Source organism: Stegodyphus dumicola, chromosome 5 (assembly GCF_044657685.1).
Source record: "Stegodyphus dumicola isolate Sdum_Otavi_A_Nest chromosome 5, ASM4465768v1".
NCBI classification, from domain to species: Eukaryota; Metazoa; Arthropoda; class Arachnida; order Araneae; family Eresidae; genus Stegodyphus; species Stegodyphus dumicola.
In genome coordinates, this window is record NC_140772.1 from 64055470 (window position 1) to 64074238 (window position 18769).

Consider the following 18769-nt stretch of genomic DNA (forward strand, 5'->3'; position numbering starts at 1 on the left):
ATGATGAACATACTAAAAACATTGCTTCATCCTTTGGAAGTCAATTATGTATGTTAACATTGAAAATATTAAATGACATTCAATGCCCAAGTTCTTTAACAAAAAGAAGCAAAACGAAATAAATATTCATAAATGCACCGTTGCCATTCCTAGTTACACGGCATTTCCGACGCTATCATGTTTAGACATTGAAAAGCTTCACTGAGATGATCCCAAACCAAGCTAAAATATCAATGTGTCCAATGAAGAAATGTATGCTAATGTCGAGGAATGCATGATGGAAAATAAATAAGTAACAGTTTCTTAAGATTGCTACAAAAATGGAATGATTATGTCATGTTGGATGAATGGGATCAGTCCCTGCATGAAAAGTTGGGGATGTCAAAGGTCTGCATCAAATGGGTATGCAGAATGTGGATGCCAGAAATTAAAAAACATTTGGTCAAATTGTTATCAAACATTTTTTTTAAATAATTTTCTCCTTCTTTATCACATGCATTCATGGGATGACTGAAAGCACAATCAGCTAGTAATCAGAGGTCCAAAGTTCAAATCACAGTGAGGCATCAGGTATCATTAACTTCTCATTCCCCACTCAAAAAAAAAAAAAAAAAAAAAGTCCAAAGAAGTGCCACCAGAACTAAAATGGAATGAATAGGATTTGGTGATGGGGGTTTCCTCCTTCCCAATCACCCTTCAAAATGAAAAAATGTAAAGAGTATCCACAGTCTTTAATTATGCCTTATTAATTATAAGTGAAAGCATATATGGTTAGTACATGGTAGTTTGGAGTTCATATTCCCACAAAGGCATTGTTCACTCTTTATGGTTCCTGCTGGCTGTTACATATTTTCCATGAGACTCGTTAAAAGTTACATTCATGACTAGAACTAGGGAGAAAAAATAGACTTTACTATTACGACACAGAAACAAAAATGTCAGTGTAATACAGAGGGTTCTTAGCCCAAGTTCAGAACTCGTAATACTGCTGGGAGGATACCGGGCACATTTTTTGGGATAACAAGGGTGCACTTAATGATTGTATGCCTCATACTATCACAATAACAAGATCTGTTATACTAACCTATTGACTCAACCCTGACAAGTCAAATGTAATAGCCAAACTCAGCAGAAAAATACTGCTTTGACACAACAATGTTCCAGCATACAATGCCCAGATTTTCCACACAATATTTACCAATATAAGATTTAAGCTTCTCTACCACCAGCCACTTCACTAGACCTAGCCCCAAATAACTTCTTTTTATTTAAAAATTTTGAGATGTACTTAGATGGTTCACATTAAAAAGACTAAGATGATTTGAAAGATGACATTCAGAAACAGTTTGAAGGAAGCAACATTTTTTTTTTTTTTTTTTTGTGCTGTGATCTACTGCTTAATTAATTGTTATGCAAAGCTCAATGAAATAAAATCAAATATGATAAAAATATGAAAAGTAATTAAGTAATTTTAGACAATTATCTTGTACAAATGTACTTAACTTAATATTTATTGAATGTTTCCATAAAAGCTATACTATCTAGTATCGAAAAAAGAGTGGTAGCCCAGCAACTAAGTTACGGTAGAGCATAATATTACCTTAAAAACACACTACAGTCAAAAGTCGTTAATTCGGACCTCAAAGCTAAAAACTTTCTGCGCATGCGCCGCGTTGACACATGCGCATAGGCGTTTACGCGTGCGCGTAAAACCTTTTACCACTGCGCATATGCGTGTGCGCAAGCGCAGAATACGTTTTCGCGTGCGCGTTTTATGTATAACAGACGGTATAATCTAAAATTATCTATTTCAGTTAATGTTGATGATTGCGTTGTTCCTTAATCTTCGAATTGGATCCGGCTTATTATTTTTTGCAGACTGTAAGAGCAATTTTATAAAAGTAAACTTGAACTTTCGATTACGTCAAATAGAATTTCCGATTCGGGAGCTCCCAAAGGATCGTACAAAACGAAAGTATGTTTCGATGTCCATCAAACAAAAAGTGGAATTGCTGCAAAAAATGGATAAAGACATGAAGAATGTGACAGAGAGGTTAGTAAAAACGAAAAAATTTCGATTGACAAGTTAGTCGGTATTCTTGGCACAACAATTAACAGGACTTGAACAGCGGAACTTTGTAACTGAACAAGAAATTGTGTCTGTTTATAGAATTAAAGAGAAAGTATTATCACATAAAATGAAGCAACTTAAAACAACTTATATTGAAAGAAATGTTTAATAAAGTAAACAAATAAATATTAAGCTTTTTTTTTTTTTTTTTTGTAGATTTTGATACCCTTTAGATTATAATTGTTCTTTATTTCATAAATTAAAGTTTCATATTTTTAATTTTAGAATTTCTGCATGCTATTTTACGAGATTTAAACTGATGATCTATAATCCGGAAAAATCGATTATCCGGAATCGCCGAAGTCCGGATTAACGACTTTTGACTAGTTACGGTAGAGCATAATATTACCTTTAAAACACACTATTTACAATACATATATTATTGAATATAAATGCTAATCCCGAACTCGCACAGGGGGTTTTATTGTCTGCCCTACATGTGACTGTTTTGCAGGAAACTTGTTAATTTTAGGAGGTAAGTCTGTTTGGAGGTTTGAAAGGTTGTCTTATTGACGTTGTTGGTTGCTTCGTAGTAATGTCTGGTGTTTGCAAGAAATATGCAGGCTTTAATCTATCAACAGACACTGTAACATCTCTGTAATTAATTTTTACTGTAAAATATTTTTCTTTTCTGTCATCCACTTGAAAAGGACCAGCGTAAAGGAGTTCTAATTGCTTTTTAACTCTGTCTTTGCGAATAAACACATGTGATGTTGTTTCCAAGTCTTTAGGGACGAATATTTTTTGGACATATTTCTCGGATACTGTTCTTGGTCCAATTTTTTCCATAGTTTCTTTTTAGCTGTTTGACAAAAATATCAGGTGGTGTAGGAGTTGTGCTATTGTGGAAAAATTCTCCAGGTAATCGTATATTTTGTCCATAAACCATTTGAGCAATGGTTTATGGACCATTTATTGAATATTTTGTAGACAGTCGCACGGATTTTGCGATTTTTTTTGGCGAGTAATACTATGGTACACCCATTGCTGGACAACTTATTTATGGTAACCGATACTTTGTTGTCATTTTATTTAAAAATAATGCCTTTTATTATGCATAAATTCCATGTTTTAAATATTATTTATGACTTCTAAATAATAAAAATGAATTTAATTTTGCATTTTTATTTGAAATAAATATTTTATTGTTTATGATATTTTATGGAATTTAATGTTGTGAATGATGTAATGAATGACGTCACATTATTTTAAAATTGGTTTTAATATCTATAAATTTAATCTAACGTTTTAAACATTATTTATGGCTGTTTAATATTAAAATACAATTTAATTTTGCATTTTTTAAATATGATTTTATTATGAATGATTATCTAAACAATTTTAATTCTATACATGATGTAATCAGCTCCCTGATTGGTTATTGAATATTTGTGCATTACCGCGCAATTTTAAAATTTTATTATTCATCTCTTCGAATTCCTCAGATTTCAAAGCGAATGGATGTGTCCGTTTCGAAGATGAGTGATGTTATTGGTAATTACCAAGAATTATTGGTATCGGAATAAAAAAATTGCCGTTTGAGACCTTATTTTGGCCAACCTGGCTTTCCTAATCAAAGATTTATTTATTGTTACAAGGGTCAGAGGAAATTTATTTTAAATTTTTGACGGAAACCTCGCTAATTGCTTCTTCAATGAAGTACGAGAGATGTGGATCACAGATGAAGATCATTTTTTTCCCTGGTACTTATCAATATACGACAGGTAAAATACTTTAAAAAAATGTAAGTACATATTTTTTTTTACTTTATAATTGTATACTTCAATTTTATTAAAAAATTAATACACTGTTTCCAAAAATTGCTGAGATACTTATTGCCATATACGTTTTAATGTTAAATAATTATATCCTATAAAACTTATTTTAAAGGAATTGAATTTAAGTAATTGAAAAATTTTAATTCTTTTAAACATTGGTATGATGTTTTTAATTCACTATTCAATTTAAATAATATTTTATTCCAATTAAATGTTGGTGCAATGTTTTATAGCAGTGCTTTTATTCTATTATATGAAAGTAATAATTACTTTAGCACTTTATACTCTTAGTAAATGTATTTATTTACATTTGCCAGCCATCTTAAAAAATAACGTTTTTAAAAAAAAGTTAATCCATTATTTTTAACGATATTTATTTTTTTTTTTAATCTTGAATACTTTACTATGCGTGAAATACGTAAAAACAGCCTTTTTCAAGATGGCTGATGACTGTAAAAACCGCGCCAACGTAAATCGCCAAAAATTTATGCAACGGTCTACCAAATTAGCACCGAGCAATGGTATATGCAGAGTCTTCCTGCATAGCTGTGCGTAAGCCAAGGAGAACAGTTGGAAGTGCAGGTCAGGTTATTGTGTGCCATAAGTGTGGTCTTGAGAGATCTATGGAGGTGTTCTACCTTCCCATTTGCTTGGGGGCGGTAAGCCGTTGTATGTTGCAATTTTATTCCACACATTTTTGATAGGTTGTTGAACAACTCTAAACTAAACTGCGGTCCACAAACTGTGACTAGGTGACATGCCGTCCCAAATCTTGAAATCCAATTAGAATAAAATGCTTTAGCAACTGTGTCTGCTGAAATGTTGATAAGTGAAATCATTTCCATCCAGTTAGAATACCGGTCAATGCAAGTGAGACAGTAAATATTCCCATTTTATGGTGGTAGGGGTCCAATGAGGTCAATATGCAAGTCACAAAATCTTTAAGGCAGTTGAAACTCACTGAAATTTGATTTTGTATGTTGATTAATTTTACTTCTTTGCCAAGCCATGCAAGATCGAGTCCAAAGCTACATATCTTTACGGATACTTGGGCAAATAAATTTAGATGATAAGAGTTTTACAGATGACTTAATGCCAGGATGGGCTATGTTATGCATTTGATAAAATATCTTCTTGCAATAACTGCCAGGAATATATGGTCTGAAAAACACAAATTCATTGTTGTGAGAAAAGTAATTTTATGATTTGCACGAAGAGAAAATTTTGGTGTAACACAAGGGTGCCAGCCGATGCTATTTGCACCAGTGGTGCGATTAGCCGTTTAAGCTATTCTGACTCCAGATCAAAAGGTTGCGTGTTCAAATCACGCTGGGTCACCAGTTATTGGCTCTGACTCTACAGTAATCTTTATTTTTACAACTCTGTTTTATCAAAAAATGTCAATCCATGTTTTAAATAAAAAATAATCTTTATTTTGTTTTTAGCAAATGTAAACAACTCTTTAGAACAATATCATTAGTAATTTTATGTTGCCATTCCAAGAACAAAAATTGAATAACCTTTTTTGTTGCCATTCTCAAAACAACAAAAAACAAATAAAACGATATTAATCAGTAATTAAAGTTTCTGTATAAGCCACAACACGTATATGTGTATATGTAAACACACACCTACATTTGTGCTTATACATACATATATGTGCATACAAGAACATATCCATACATGCATGCATGCATACATATATTTTTGGATCTGGTCCTGATAACAGAACAAAATCTATAAAAATATTTCATGATTTTAATTAGATATATCAGAAATTAAATCAATTTTTATTTAAATCAATCAGATTAAAATGTAATAAAATTGTGTTTTAAGAGCTGCATCTATTGCTTTTCAATAATTTGGTTTGTGAGTCAATAATAGACAAACTAAATTTTAAAGAGAAATATCTTATATTCAACTAAATGGCAGCAGACTCGAATGAAAAGTAAAATGATGCATTTGCAGTGGACAATGTTCAAAGTAAATTAATACAAGATCATGTTTCAAGACTAACAGCCCTTTTGGGCTAAAAATCCAAGGAGGTTCAGAAACAAAAACAAAACTTGCGAAAAACTAAAAACTTCACAACCAAGAGTAATAACTTTGAGTAAGTTCGAATCAATGAGTAATAACTTTGCCAAACAATCATATAAATGTAGCTCTTTTAATCAGATCTTCAACTGCAGAAATTTGAACTTTACCCAGCATAAAAATTTAAATTTTAAAAGTTCAGAGACTAAAGTAGACATGCAAGAAAATTTCACTTTGTCATATAGCATCCCCTTTCTATCACATGCCAATAATGGCCCATAAATAGTTCAGTCCTGCAGCATAACAAAGATGAGCAAAAGCTTTACAAGATCATTGATTGCACTCAATTCCACGGGAGTCCATTTCCTTAGCTAGTGTAATTTTTCAAGCAGATATAAATTTAACTACAGATCATTTCATCAATCACATCAGATTATCCTACAAGTTCTTTGCATGTTTAACTTGAATTTGACACAGTCCTACAGTTGAGTCTTATTGAGACCTATTTGTCGGTCACACAGGGAAACATCTTTAGGGATCTTATCATCAGAAACACATTTATGGAATTATTTTAAATAATAAGAAAATCACTACATAATTTCGAAGTGCAGAGAATACACTTTTATTGGCTTTTTATTAAAGTACTGGTACACAATCTGAATTCATAGATAAAGTACATCTGAATAATTAAATGACACGTCATTTTTTACAGTCGAACTAAAGTCACCTTTTCAAAACTTAAAATGATTAGTTTCTATAACTGTTATATATCAATGAATTCCCTGTTTTTCAGCAACTAAATTTTCATTGGCAGAGTATGCACAAGAACACTTTGACAGTGACATAATCTAGAAGTAACATGAACTATATCTGATAATTACTTTGTATTTTTATCTCCCTGCAGTTTCTGGGGAATCATATTTTAATTCCAGGTTATTTATTTTAATCTAAGGCATTCTACTTTAGATTTTCCTATATATTTTAATGATTTTCACCTTTGCTACGAGCTTTCCATTTTGTGTTTTCCAATTTATAGCGCAAATGACTATGCATGATTCTTCAGAGATTTCACTTTATGTCTGATGACAAATGACATTTTGCATTCACAAATCTGTATAAATTTCTGTGCTATTTTTTAATATATATTGTACTGTACTTGCAAGTTTGTTTTTGTTTACTATTCTACTAATCCTAATACATCTAACAATTCACCCTAAAATTAACAAAAAATTTGATACCATTTTGATAAGATTCATAGATTAGCACAATGACTTTTTTTAATTCATAACATTCTATGCTTTCATTTTTTTCTTTAAATCCTGCTATGTACTGAACATTTAATAAATCAGAGTGCATTTAAAAAAGATTGGTTTAAAAAGCAGCAGCATTTACAAAACATAGTTAAAACTTTATTTTTAAGACATTTATCACTTTCAACACATTTTAAAACTAGAACTACCAGCTTCTCAAAATAATCAACTTTAAATGCAATTAAAAACCGAGGTGGAACTTTTAGTGTTGATTTTTTTATCCTTAGTATCGGTTTTTAATATTTAAGTTATATTTCTCTTTCTTTCAACTAATTCTTACCAAACATAATAAAATATTGAAAATTTTATTTACACAGATTACAAATCATTCATTTCTAACATTTTGGATTTCAGGTAACATAATTCATTGCATCAAAAATGAATATTATCTGTACAAGATCTGTGTTACAATAGATTATCTTTATATCTGAAATAAAATATTATTTTGAATACTGGTACATAACATTTCAAACTCAGTAATAATAATGAACCACAATCTTGAAATAATTAAAAACCTAAATCAATTACAAGAATGTTAATTAAAAAAATAATAATGTTTGATTTTGAGGCAACATATGAAGTAAAATAATGGGAAAATGTTTTGTAGCTGAATACTACATTAGTTATAATTGTCTCAGAACTTTATACATCGATCTTTTACTCCTTTTTGTGTTTTTGTAGTTTTACTTCCCAAATGTCAAAATTATTTTAATTCCAGTTTTGCTTTTAGATGCAATGGAATAAATACTTTGTTATAAATGCATACAATGTATACATCCTTCTTATGTTTTAGATATTTTTCTACTAAGTTTATCCTTTCTCAGTCATAGAAACATTTTGGTACTTTCCCGTTTCGCTGGCACAAATCTCGCCAAGCAGACTTTATTTGCAACAACATACAGTATACACATAAAAAATATTAAAAAATTAACATTTGAATGGTAATTGTTCTAAGAATTTTTTATTTTGAAAATATAAGCATTTTAATAACGTTTAAAATTTTGTAAAAAGCCAATAAATAAAGGACATTAAATTTGTAAAAAGCTAATAAATAAAGACATCAAATTTGTAAAAAGACATTAATTTAAGAATTTAATATGCTTTCATAGTTCAACAGCCTGATTCGGCGGTTTATATCACGTGACCCCAAGTGATCTCATCTCGTATAAACGTTACAAAAAGCTAAATCTCTCAGTAATTATATACATTAATTTCAAGTTAAATCTGAATTTGGAATACAAATTTAAATGCAAGAATAATTTCAATTCGTATGAATAGCTTACTCGGAAATTATGTAAAACCGTAGTGCTTTACTTCGCTAGTGCATTCTCATTAGAAATGATGAATTTAACCCTTGACTTTGCCTTTTCTATATTTTCGCCTTCAGGTGAGCGGTGTGATTGTATCCTAATTGACTTAATAACTGGAAATGGCGTTAGGGCTTAAAATTTAACTATCTGGTAAAAATTCTATGTAATTGTATGGCAATATTGAAAGATAATCAATCTGATAAGAAATAGCTGCGACTTGTTTCGAAAATGAGGCATAAAAGATTACCAGCTAGGCTATTCCGTTTGACATCAGTTTTACCATTATTGGTGAATTTATCGCCTGCACAAGCAAAACAGGAAAAGTACCAACATTTTTAGCATGGCGAATGAATGTAGAATAATAAAGAGTCTGTCAAAGCAAAGAATTTATTTATTTATTTTTTTTTTTTTTAAATCTAGACAGGAGTTTTGGAAAAGAGATGGAAACAGATAACATAATGCTGAGAATATGCCCGAAATGTTTCAAATGATGGATGGCACATATTTAATTAAATACCTTTTATAGAAACTCAAATTCTATATTCCAATTAAGTCTACTAAAAACTTTTATGTACACCATCAATCTAAACACATTTCATTTTTTATAACAGTTCATGAACAAATCACACACAAAAAAAGACAAATTTTACTGATATTCTGGGCAGTTTATATTACATAGCATCCCATAACTACAGGAATTCATCTAAAAATTTTAACACAGCAGTTATATAGTTATTTAGAGTTTAGCTTTCCCAGTTTTATGGTACATGATGAAAACAACATAAAATTAAATCATTAATGTAACATATTTATCTCTGTAGATCAGCCACTCATATAAAAATTAATGTGACTACAATAATAAATTTGAAATGATTTAAAGAGGTCTAAAATAAAACGAAAAGTCACAATTTTTCTAAATTTTTAAAAACTATGTGTTTATAGTGCTCTAATTCTAATTATACAGTACGAACATCACCATGGAAATGAATAATTATTAAAGAGGATATTAATGTGCATGATCATAGTACAACGTATATCATAGTTTCTGAATATAAATGCAATGAAAAAATCTTATGCAGTATACTTAAATGTTACTCCAACCTTTATTTTTAAAATATTGACTAACTTTTTTCTTAACAAATATTACAAATTTAATTTAGGTGTTAAATATCTCATTGGCATTATAGCTCAGTGTTAAACACATAACATATATACTTATCATTATAACCTAGAGTTCTACAATGCAGGAACACAGTATAATACTTCTAAAATTTAATTAATTTTGCTTGGTTTTCATTTTTACCTTATTTTGGTCAGTCCAATAAAGAAAAAAGCCTTTCTTGTCAACCTTTAAAGTAACTGGAGTTCCAACAGTAGAATCCTAAACAAAATGTTAATCAGATTTAGAATATTATGCAGAATAAAAGAAAAAAGAAGTCATTACCAAGGATCAAGAAATTACACAAAAGTTTTACAGTCATGTGCAGGGGCGGATTTAGACTGATTAGGCCCAAAGCTATTTGAGATATGGGGCCCTTTATACGTCCAGATTTTACATGTCAGTGCCAAATATGATTTTCGGATACCTAGAGTGTTAAACTGAAACACAATTAAGTATATAGAGAGTGAAATAATAAATCTTTAACTTAAAATCATTTTGAAATGTCAAAAATATTGTAAGCAAAGCTTAGGCACAATAGCGTTTTATTCTTCAAAACAACGCACTAAAAAAACTGGGTTAAGAGTATGGGACATTCTGGACATGTGGCAATGGGACAAATAATGCTGCAGTATATTTAAGTATATATGACAATTGCTCACTCGGACAGTTTTTTAGGAGCCCCCAAGAAAGTGGTGGGCCCTAAGCTACAGCTTGGGCAGCTTATATGTAAATCCTGCCATGGACACATGCAATAAAACTAAATTCACATGCAAATTAATTCACAGTTACATTAAATGTCATTAATGAAACACAAAATTTTAAAAGACTAGGAACAACTTTTATTATAAAAACTTTTCATAAAAATAATAAATTATTGCAAAACTGTTAAACTTTAAACATCTGCAAAACATTTTATAACTTACATTTAAAACTATAACATACTGTAAAATCACAGACTATCATGGAAATCAGAACTCTGAAGTTAATGGCATAAAACCTTTATTTCTGGATTAAAATATAACTATCAACAATAAAAATCATCAAAGAAACAGGAACTCCTTTCTGCAAGATGAATTGTTACCTCCAGAAGTGAAAGTCCTTTGTTAAATGAGCAAGCCCTTTTATACTGCCGCATAATAGACAGTCCATAACTAAGTGTCTGACTTTACGGCTTTAGCCTGGCTGGATGGCACAATCCTGAATATTCACCTCAAGGTTCTTTCTGAAACCACGTGGAAGCTCTAAGATTAACTACCTACATGCATACAGAATATGAAATTTCGCAGTCTTTACAATACATTTAAAACTTCTTTAAAACAACATACATATAAAACTTCTGAAAAACAAAATTTTATTTTTTAATCAATGATGTAATCCTTATTATTATTGGCTGAAGGTTTGGTTTGGTTTATTTGATTAAGGCAAACTGCGTGAGGGCTATCTGCCTAAGGGGAGGGATGCCTTCATGAAGGACTTTCTAAGGGATACTGGCTCCTATACATGTTATTAATGGGGAAAACCATGAAAACGCCCATGGAGCCAGCCCGTTTGCTGGGATTTGAACCCCAGACTGAACTACCAGTGTTCACCACCTTGACTCCTCAGCCATTGGTGGGCACTATTTTATATGGTGTCAGATGTCATCAGCACTTCTTTAACTTTTTTCAATAACCAAATAAACTTAACATTTAAACAAATGGTAAATAGAGGGATTTATGACAACAGGATATGAAACAAGTCATTAAATTTCCATTCCATCTACTTTTTCTCTTAAATGATTCTTTTGCATATGCAATACCATTGCCAAATATCAAAACTTTTTTATGCTACCATTGCTGGTCTTGCTTTAAATATCTGGAAAATCTTCAGAAATAAGTTTGGTTTTGGCTTCTTTAAAAAGGAAAGAGCAACAGTTGGATCAGTTTAAAACTGGAATACAGGAATTCAATTTAATCACTACTAAAAATTGTGATGAAAAATGTCTAATTTCTGTGTCACAACAGCCATGAATTACATACCATACATCATATTTCTTATTGTTAGAATACTGTTCATAAAAATCTTCTTGTACTGTCTGTGAAATTCTCTAATTTCATTGGAGTCTTCATCTAATTCATTGTGTGGATTCTCCCTTTGATAAAACTACATATGAGACTTTAGTAGAACACCAGAAGAAACAATGCTCATAATTCTGATTTTGGATCAGCTTTTCCAAGAATTTTTGTTAGTAGTTTATCTTTTCATCTTCCATTCCTTGCTTTGCACCTTCAATATCAAATAGTACAAGTTAACCAAAAACGTTCTTGCCATTTCTGATATGACATTGGAAGAGTGAACCTCAACATAAAAATAGTCGCCAAGCCTGGCGATGAAGTGGTTATGATGGGAATCCGAACATTGACCAAGAGTATATAAGTGTGTTGCATCAGTACTTCAAACATAACTCACACAGCAACTGATTGAAATGGACACATTAAAGGCACTCATTCAGAGTTGTTTGTTGTATGATTCTAAAGTGGGCCTGTCAGCAGCAGAATCAAGTCGCCGAATTTGCCAGACCTTTTGGGATGATGCCGTTAACAAACGAACCACTAGCAATGGTTCCAAAAGTTCAGGTCATAGGATATGGCTCTTAATTATGCACCACACAACGGTTGGCCACAAGCGCTGGACGATGAGGACCTGAGAGCAACCACAGAGAGTGACACTAGCCAAACATGTAGCAAGCTTGCTGCACACTTCCAGGTATCTGATGAAATGATCAGACACCATTTGCACCACATAGGAAAGGCATACAAGCTGAGCAAGTGGGTACCCCACTCACTGTCCAATGCAAAACAAGCAAGAGCATGTCGTTGCCTGTTTGCCATTGCTTACTCAGCACTGCAATGCATCCATATTTGATAGAGTACTCACCAGTGATGAAAAGTGGGTCCAGTATGACATAACCAGGCATCCCAGACATTGGTTGTCACCACAGGACCCTATGCGTCACACTGCGAGACCTTCTCTCCACCCACACAAGATCATGCTCTGTATCTGGTGGACTAGTTGCAAAGTGGTGCACTCTGAGCTCCTGCCAGTGGGCCAAACCACCACGGCAGGCCTGTACTTGTAGGAGTTGGAACGTGTGCATCAGGCACTGATGCATAAGGAGCCAACACTGATCAATCATAAAGGTGTACTCCTCCTCCATGACAATGAGAGACCACATGTGGCTCGGGAGGCCAGGGACACCATCCAGCGACTGAGCTGGAAGACACTACCCCATCAACCACACTCCCCAGATCTCGTGCCAACAGATTACCACCTTTTCCATTCCTTGGACAACCATCTTCATGTGAAATCCTTAAACAACCAGCTAGACCTCGAAAAAGCCTTCATGGACTTCTTTGCATACAAGACTCCTGAATTTTATGGCGATGGCATTCCATAGCTAGCCACTCGCTGGCAAAAGGCACTGCATGCCGATGGTGATAACTTTGAGGATTAGCGGTGATTATTATTTGTTTTATGACTTTTTCTTTCTGAATGTCCAAAACAACAAGAACTTTTTTGATTACCTTGTATTTATAAATCCACAATTCATCACCTTTAATCATTTTACCTAATTAGCCCTTACAGCACTTTTTCTGCTTCACGCGTTACAACATCAAACACTTTAGAATGATTTTTACACAGTTTCCTCATTCTCAATTTGCAGATTAACCCGTAAGTGCACGCACTAAGTCCGATGGACCTGCACAATTAAACAAACCTTTCTCAAAACACGCCTATTTCAAGCAAGTTGTTGAGGTCTAATGTAGTCGTGTCTTAGGTTGACCTCTTTATGTTTCTGAAGTTTTTCCCCTGGGTCTTTGATTCAGAGTCTTGATTTTGATTGCACCGGGTCTTTTAGACCCAGCGTTCCTATTCATGCTACTATTACATATAGTTGATCCGTGATAGTTCAAAAAGCAGCAAACATACTACCTAATTTATCTTACAATGAAGAAATGTTGCAAAAGTTATTAGATGTATTGTCGAAGAATGTATTGAAGAAAATGAGGATGGAAGTGATCATGAGTTTTTAGTTCACAGGATACTGGTTCAGAGAGTGATATAGATTCTGAAAACACGAGTGAAAAATGACTTAAATTGTTTTAAGGGAAGAAAATGATTGGGAACGAAAAAAAAAAGGAAAAAAAAGATGCAGTGTTTGCCCAATGAAAAAGCACAGAAAAATGAAAACACGCTACACCAAATGTGAAAAGTATTTGTATTTGGAACACATGGCAACAAGCTATTCAATATGCTGCTAACGTTTGTTGTTGCATTTTTTGTCTGTCTTAGTGCTAATGAAGAAAATAAGAATTAATACAGAGTAAAAATATCAATCTGGCAGACAACTGATGCACAATGCTGAGCTTGTGAAACTCTCTGATTTTTTTAAGCAAAACCAGATTACTGTGCAGCAGGGGTGTAACATGTAAAAGTATGCGGGCAGAGAAAATAAGGGGCTGCCGGACTCTCGCGATACCACAACTGAATATTTTTAATTCATTAAATTTATTGTAAGTACTTTTTATATAATTTGTCATATGTAAGTACTTAGTGAATATGAAATAAAAATTTTATTGATCATTGAACACTTTTTTTTTTTTTTCATTTTGGGGGCGGCAATCCTAGAAATGTACGCGGTCAGGCCAATCCTAGGGGCAGCAATTCTATGAAAGTATATGCATGCAGACAATGGCCTAGGAACGGCTCTGTGTGTACATAGCAGAAGAACGGCATTAAAAAAAATTATAGAATGATTTCATGAAAAATGTGTTTTACTTTTTCAGTGCATCATATAATCTTTACTTAACCGCTTGCCTGATTATCCTGAGTTATCTCAGGTTCGTATATATTGCAGTTAATTATTATCCCGTGATAACTCGGGCGAAGCAGAATTTGTTAGTACGATTTGCTTTATCACGGTTTTACTCGGCCTGGAGGAAATGAAAGGAAATATTCAGTTTTAGATTGGCAGTTTGAAAAATTTTGTTGGTTGCGCGGCTCTTTTGGAGGGATTGGTCACGTGTTTCCCTATTGTATAGTATACGTTGGCTTGTGGATTAGTAATGTATAAAGATAGATAGATGCGTTGAAAAAAATAAAATAATAGCAATGATGCAAGATAGCGAAAGAGATGATTTTTCAAATAGTGATTATGAAAAGGTGAAAAAAAAATTTTTTTTTTAATCAAATCCAACGAGACGGTGTACTCTGGGCTTCCGTGAAACAGATTCCAGCGGTACGCCAGTATGAAAAGAGACCAGATACCAGCGTAGAATGTCGAGTACAGTCAAAAGTCGTTAATCCGGACTCGTCGGAACTTCGACGATTCCGGATTACCGATTTTTCCGGATTATAGATCATCAGTTTAAATCACGTAAGATGGCATGCAGAAATTCTAAAATTAAAAATATGAAACCGTAATTTATGAAATAAAGAACAATTATGATCTAAAGGGTATCAAAATTTACAAAAAAAAAAGCTTAATATTTATTTGTTTACTTTATTAAACATTTCTTTCAATTTAAGTTGTTTAAGTTGCTTCGTTTTATGTGATAATACTTTCTCTTTAATTCTATAAACAGACATAATTTTTTGTTCAGTTACAAAGTTCCGCTGTTCAAGTCCCGTTAATTGCTGTGCCGAGAATACCGACTAACTTGTCAATCGAAATTTTTTCGTTTTCACTAACCTCTCTGTCACATTCTTCATGTCTTTATCCATTTTTTGCAGCAATTCCACTTTTTGTTTGATGGACATCGAAACATACTTTCGTTTTGTACGATCCTTTGGGAGCTCCAGATTCGGATATTCTATTTGACATAATCGAAAGTTCAAGTTTACTTTTATAAAATTGCCCTTACAGTCTGCAAAAAATAATAAGCCGGATCCAATTCGAAGATTAAGGAACAACGCAATCATCAACATTAACTGAAATAGATAATTAGATAATTTTAGATTATACCGTCCTTTATACATAAAACATGCACGCGAAAACGTATTCTGCACTTGTGCACACGCAAATGCGCAGTCGTAAGAGGTCTTATGCGCCCGCGTAAACGCCTATGCGCATGTGTCAACGCGGCGCATGCGCAGAAAGTTTTTAGCTTTGAGGTCCGGATTATAGATCATTCCGGATTATGGGTGTCCGAATTAACGACTTTTGACTGTATCACTTTGTGTAGTCCCTTGTTTCAAAAGCTATCATACAAAGACTAATATTTAACTTTTTTTCATTTGCCCAAGATAACTCGGGATAGTAAACTAATATTAAAACACCTTCCAAAAATTAAAAATTCAACTTAAAACCTACATATTTTGATTTGTTTCATTTCGTTGTATTTAATAATAAAATTAAAAAATGTGATGAATTTTTGCAATTTTTTTCGAAAACATTTGTAAGGGAAGCGGTTAATAACTGAAATTTATATTTGAAAAAAAAAATTTTAATATGTTCATAATTTTGCCAATTTAACAATAAATATTGATAGCCTGAGAATGTTTTAAAAAAAAATCACAAAAATAATAACCTGCACCCAATAAGCAATTTTTACCATTTCCACTGAAAAAAGACTGCCAAATTACAACAAGGTGGTTGTATCAATATGTAAGTATCTTTTTTTTTGGGGGGGGGGGAATTGAGAAGGGAGAAGATATAGCAACTCTGAATTTCTGAATAATTCTATTGTATTTAAAAAAAAAAAAAAAAAACATAAAAATATGCCTTTATATATGCCCCCCCCCCAAAAAAAAAGATACTTACATATTGATACAACCACCTTGTTGTAATCTTATTTGAGATAACACAAGCTTTAAAGCAAAGGTTTTAATAATTAAATATTTTGTCTAGTTTTTGAAAAACAATAATGAAAACCAAAAATGATTATGAAAGATACTGCAAATTTAAACACAGATCCAATATGAGCTAAGAAAACCATCACATCATTAGGTCTGTAACAAAAGTAGATTCAGATTTATCATAGCTTTATATGAATATTAATAGCAAATCTTGTTTTTGCATTTCCAAAACTTTTGAAAGTCTGCTATTTTTTATTTTAAGCCAAAAAAAAAAAAAAAAAAAAAAAAAATTGCTGGGCTCCCAAATTTATAATTTGCCATATACTTCTGATTATTAATTAAATATTTTGTGTATAAAGGGAAAAAGAGTTTTACTAAATATGAATAAATAAAAACTTTAACTGAAAAAAGGAAGAATAAAAATACCAATTATTCTTGACAAAATTATTAAGCATTTGTACAGCCCCTTTTTTTAACTCATTTTCCTTGAATGTGAATGTGATAAGTAGCTGAATATCTTTAGGCGTGATGCATCAACTTATTCACCAACATTATGAGTGAGATAAAACAAACAAAAATTCTTATCGTTTGATATTTTAAAAGATCTTATTAAAAACATTAAAAAAAATCTGTAACTGTAGTGAAATGTCCCTAAAATAGGGACTCGTAATTTTAGATCACTTTGATATTCTGTCTTTGATTGCCATACAAACACGATTATGGATTATGTTCAATAGCACTATCATCTATATTCTTAAACATACATGGTAAAACCACATGGGTAAAATATTACAACTGGGTGCCCCTTGTTTATTGGCGATTCTTTCTTGACGCCAAGATCGGAGCTAGAAAGTCACAATTTCAAGATGGCCGCTACACAAAACCAAAATAAGAAGTCAAAGAATTGCATAAGATCTGTGTCCATGTACACATTGATCTGTTTTTACTTAAAAAAACATCCTAGAATTGCACAAACTAGGCGTTGCGCACTGCCTTAAATATGTCCATGTACACATCAATATATTTTCCTTTAAATAAAATCGGGAAGCTAAAACAAATTTAAAACTATCGTGGTAACCAGAAGTGAGGTTTCATCGCCAAAATTTTTTTTAAAACTGTCGCCAATCGAAGGGGCACCCAATTCTACACTAAAGCCAATACATGTTACTTTCTGAAATGGTCATTATATACCATTTTGGTAAAAGTTTAAAGTTGGGTGTCCCTTGTTTTTTGGCGATTCTTTTTTGATGCAAAGATCGGCACCAGGAAGGCATAATTTCAAAATGGCCACTACACAAAACCAAAATAAAAAGTCAAAGAATTGCACATGCGTCCATGTACATATCGATCTGTTTTCACTTTAAAAAAAACATCCTAGAATTGCACAAACTAGGCATTGTGCACTGCTTTAAATTTGTCCATGTACACATCAATCTATTTTCATTTAAAAAAAAATCAGGACGCTAAAACAAAGTTAAAACTATCATGGTAACCAGAAATGAGGTTTCACCGCCAAATTTTTTTAAAAATTTATTGCTAATTGATGGGGCACCCAATTCTACACTAGAGACGTATTTTGGTTGTTGTTGTTGTTATCATTATGCAACTCATATTGCTCAAATATCTTATTACTTTTAAATTCAGAACTCTCAATTAAATATTTTCAATTATCCTTCACATTCATCAGCCTCACCATGAACTGTGAAACTCTATCATATTTGCAACAGTTCTAGCTCATAATCAGAGAAACTTTATATTGTTCTTTTTTCCTCCTGATTGCTTTTTGTTTTTACTAGTGGCACTAAGGCGTCGCACTTCGTATTTTGTTTCTCTTGTGTGTACATGTATTCTTCTGTGAAATAGTTGTTAAAAAAATAGTTAATTATGTATGGATTAGTAATTAGGTACTTAAGGAAAAAAATTTGTATTTAACTATTAGCAATTATGAATTTAAACTCTTGCTCATTTAATTATTTAGCACATTCAGTTATATTTCTCATAATTCGAAACTTTTATCATGTTATTCGATGAGGGGTAGGGCTATGGCGCCCAGGCACCCTGGTGATTAAGCACCGCAGTTCAACTACTTTAATCAGAGAAACTAAACAGCAAGCAGAAGGTAAGCTAAAAAGGAGCATTCTCTTTTTCAGCTATATATTTTTCAATCCTACCATCATGTGCCCAGCATCGAACACTATAGCATAACC

General features: G+C 32.2%; 1 protein-coding gene across 1 annotated transcript in view; it reads right to left on the minus strand.

Annotated features, from left to right (window-relative positions):
• The window catches only part of LOC118189146 (1-phosphatidylinositol 4,5-bisphosphate phosphodiesterase classes I and II-like), a 166868-nt gene that overhangs the window by 147467 nt on the left and 632 nt on the right, over nucleotides 1-18769 (minus strand). Inside the window, exon 2 of the mRNA XM_035359694.2 lies at nucleotides 9867-9944. Coding sequence (XP_035215585.1) covers nucleotides 9867-9944 — 78 coding nt within the window. The remainder of the gene's footprint in view (nucleotides 1-9866; nucleotides 9945-18769) is intronic.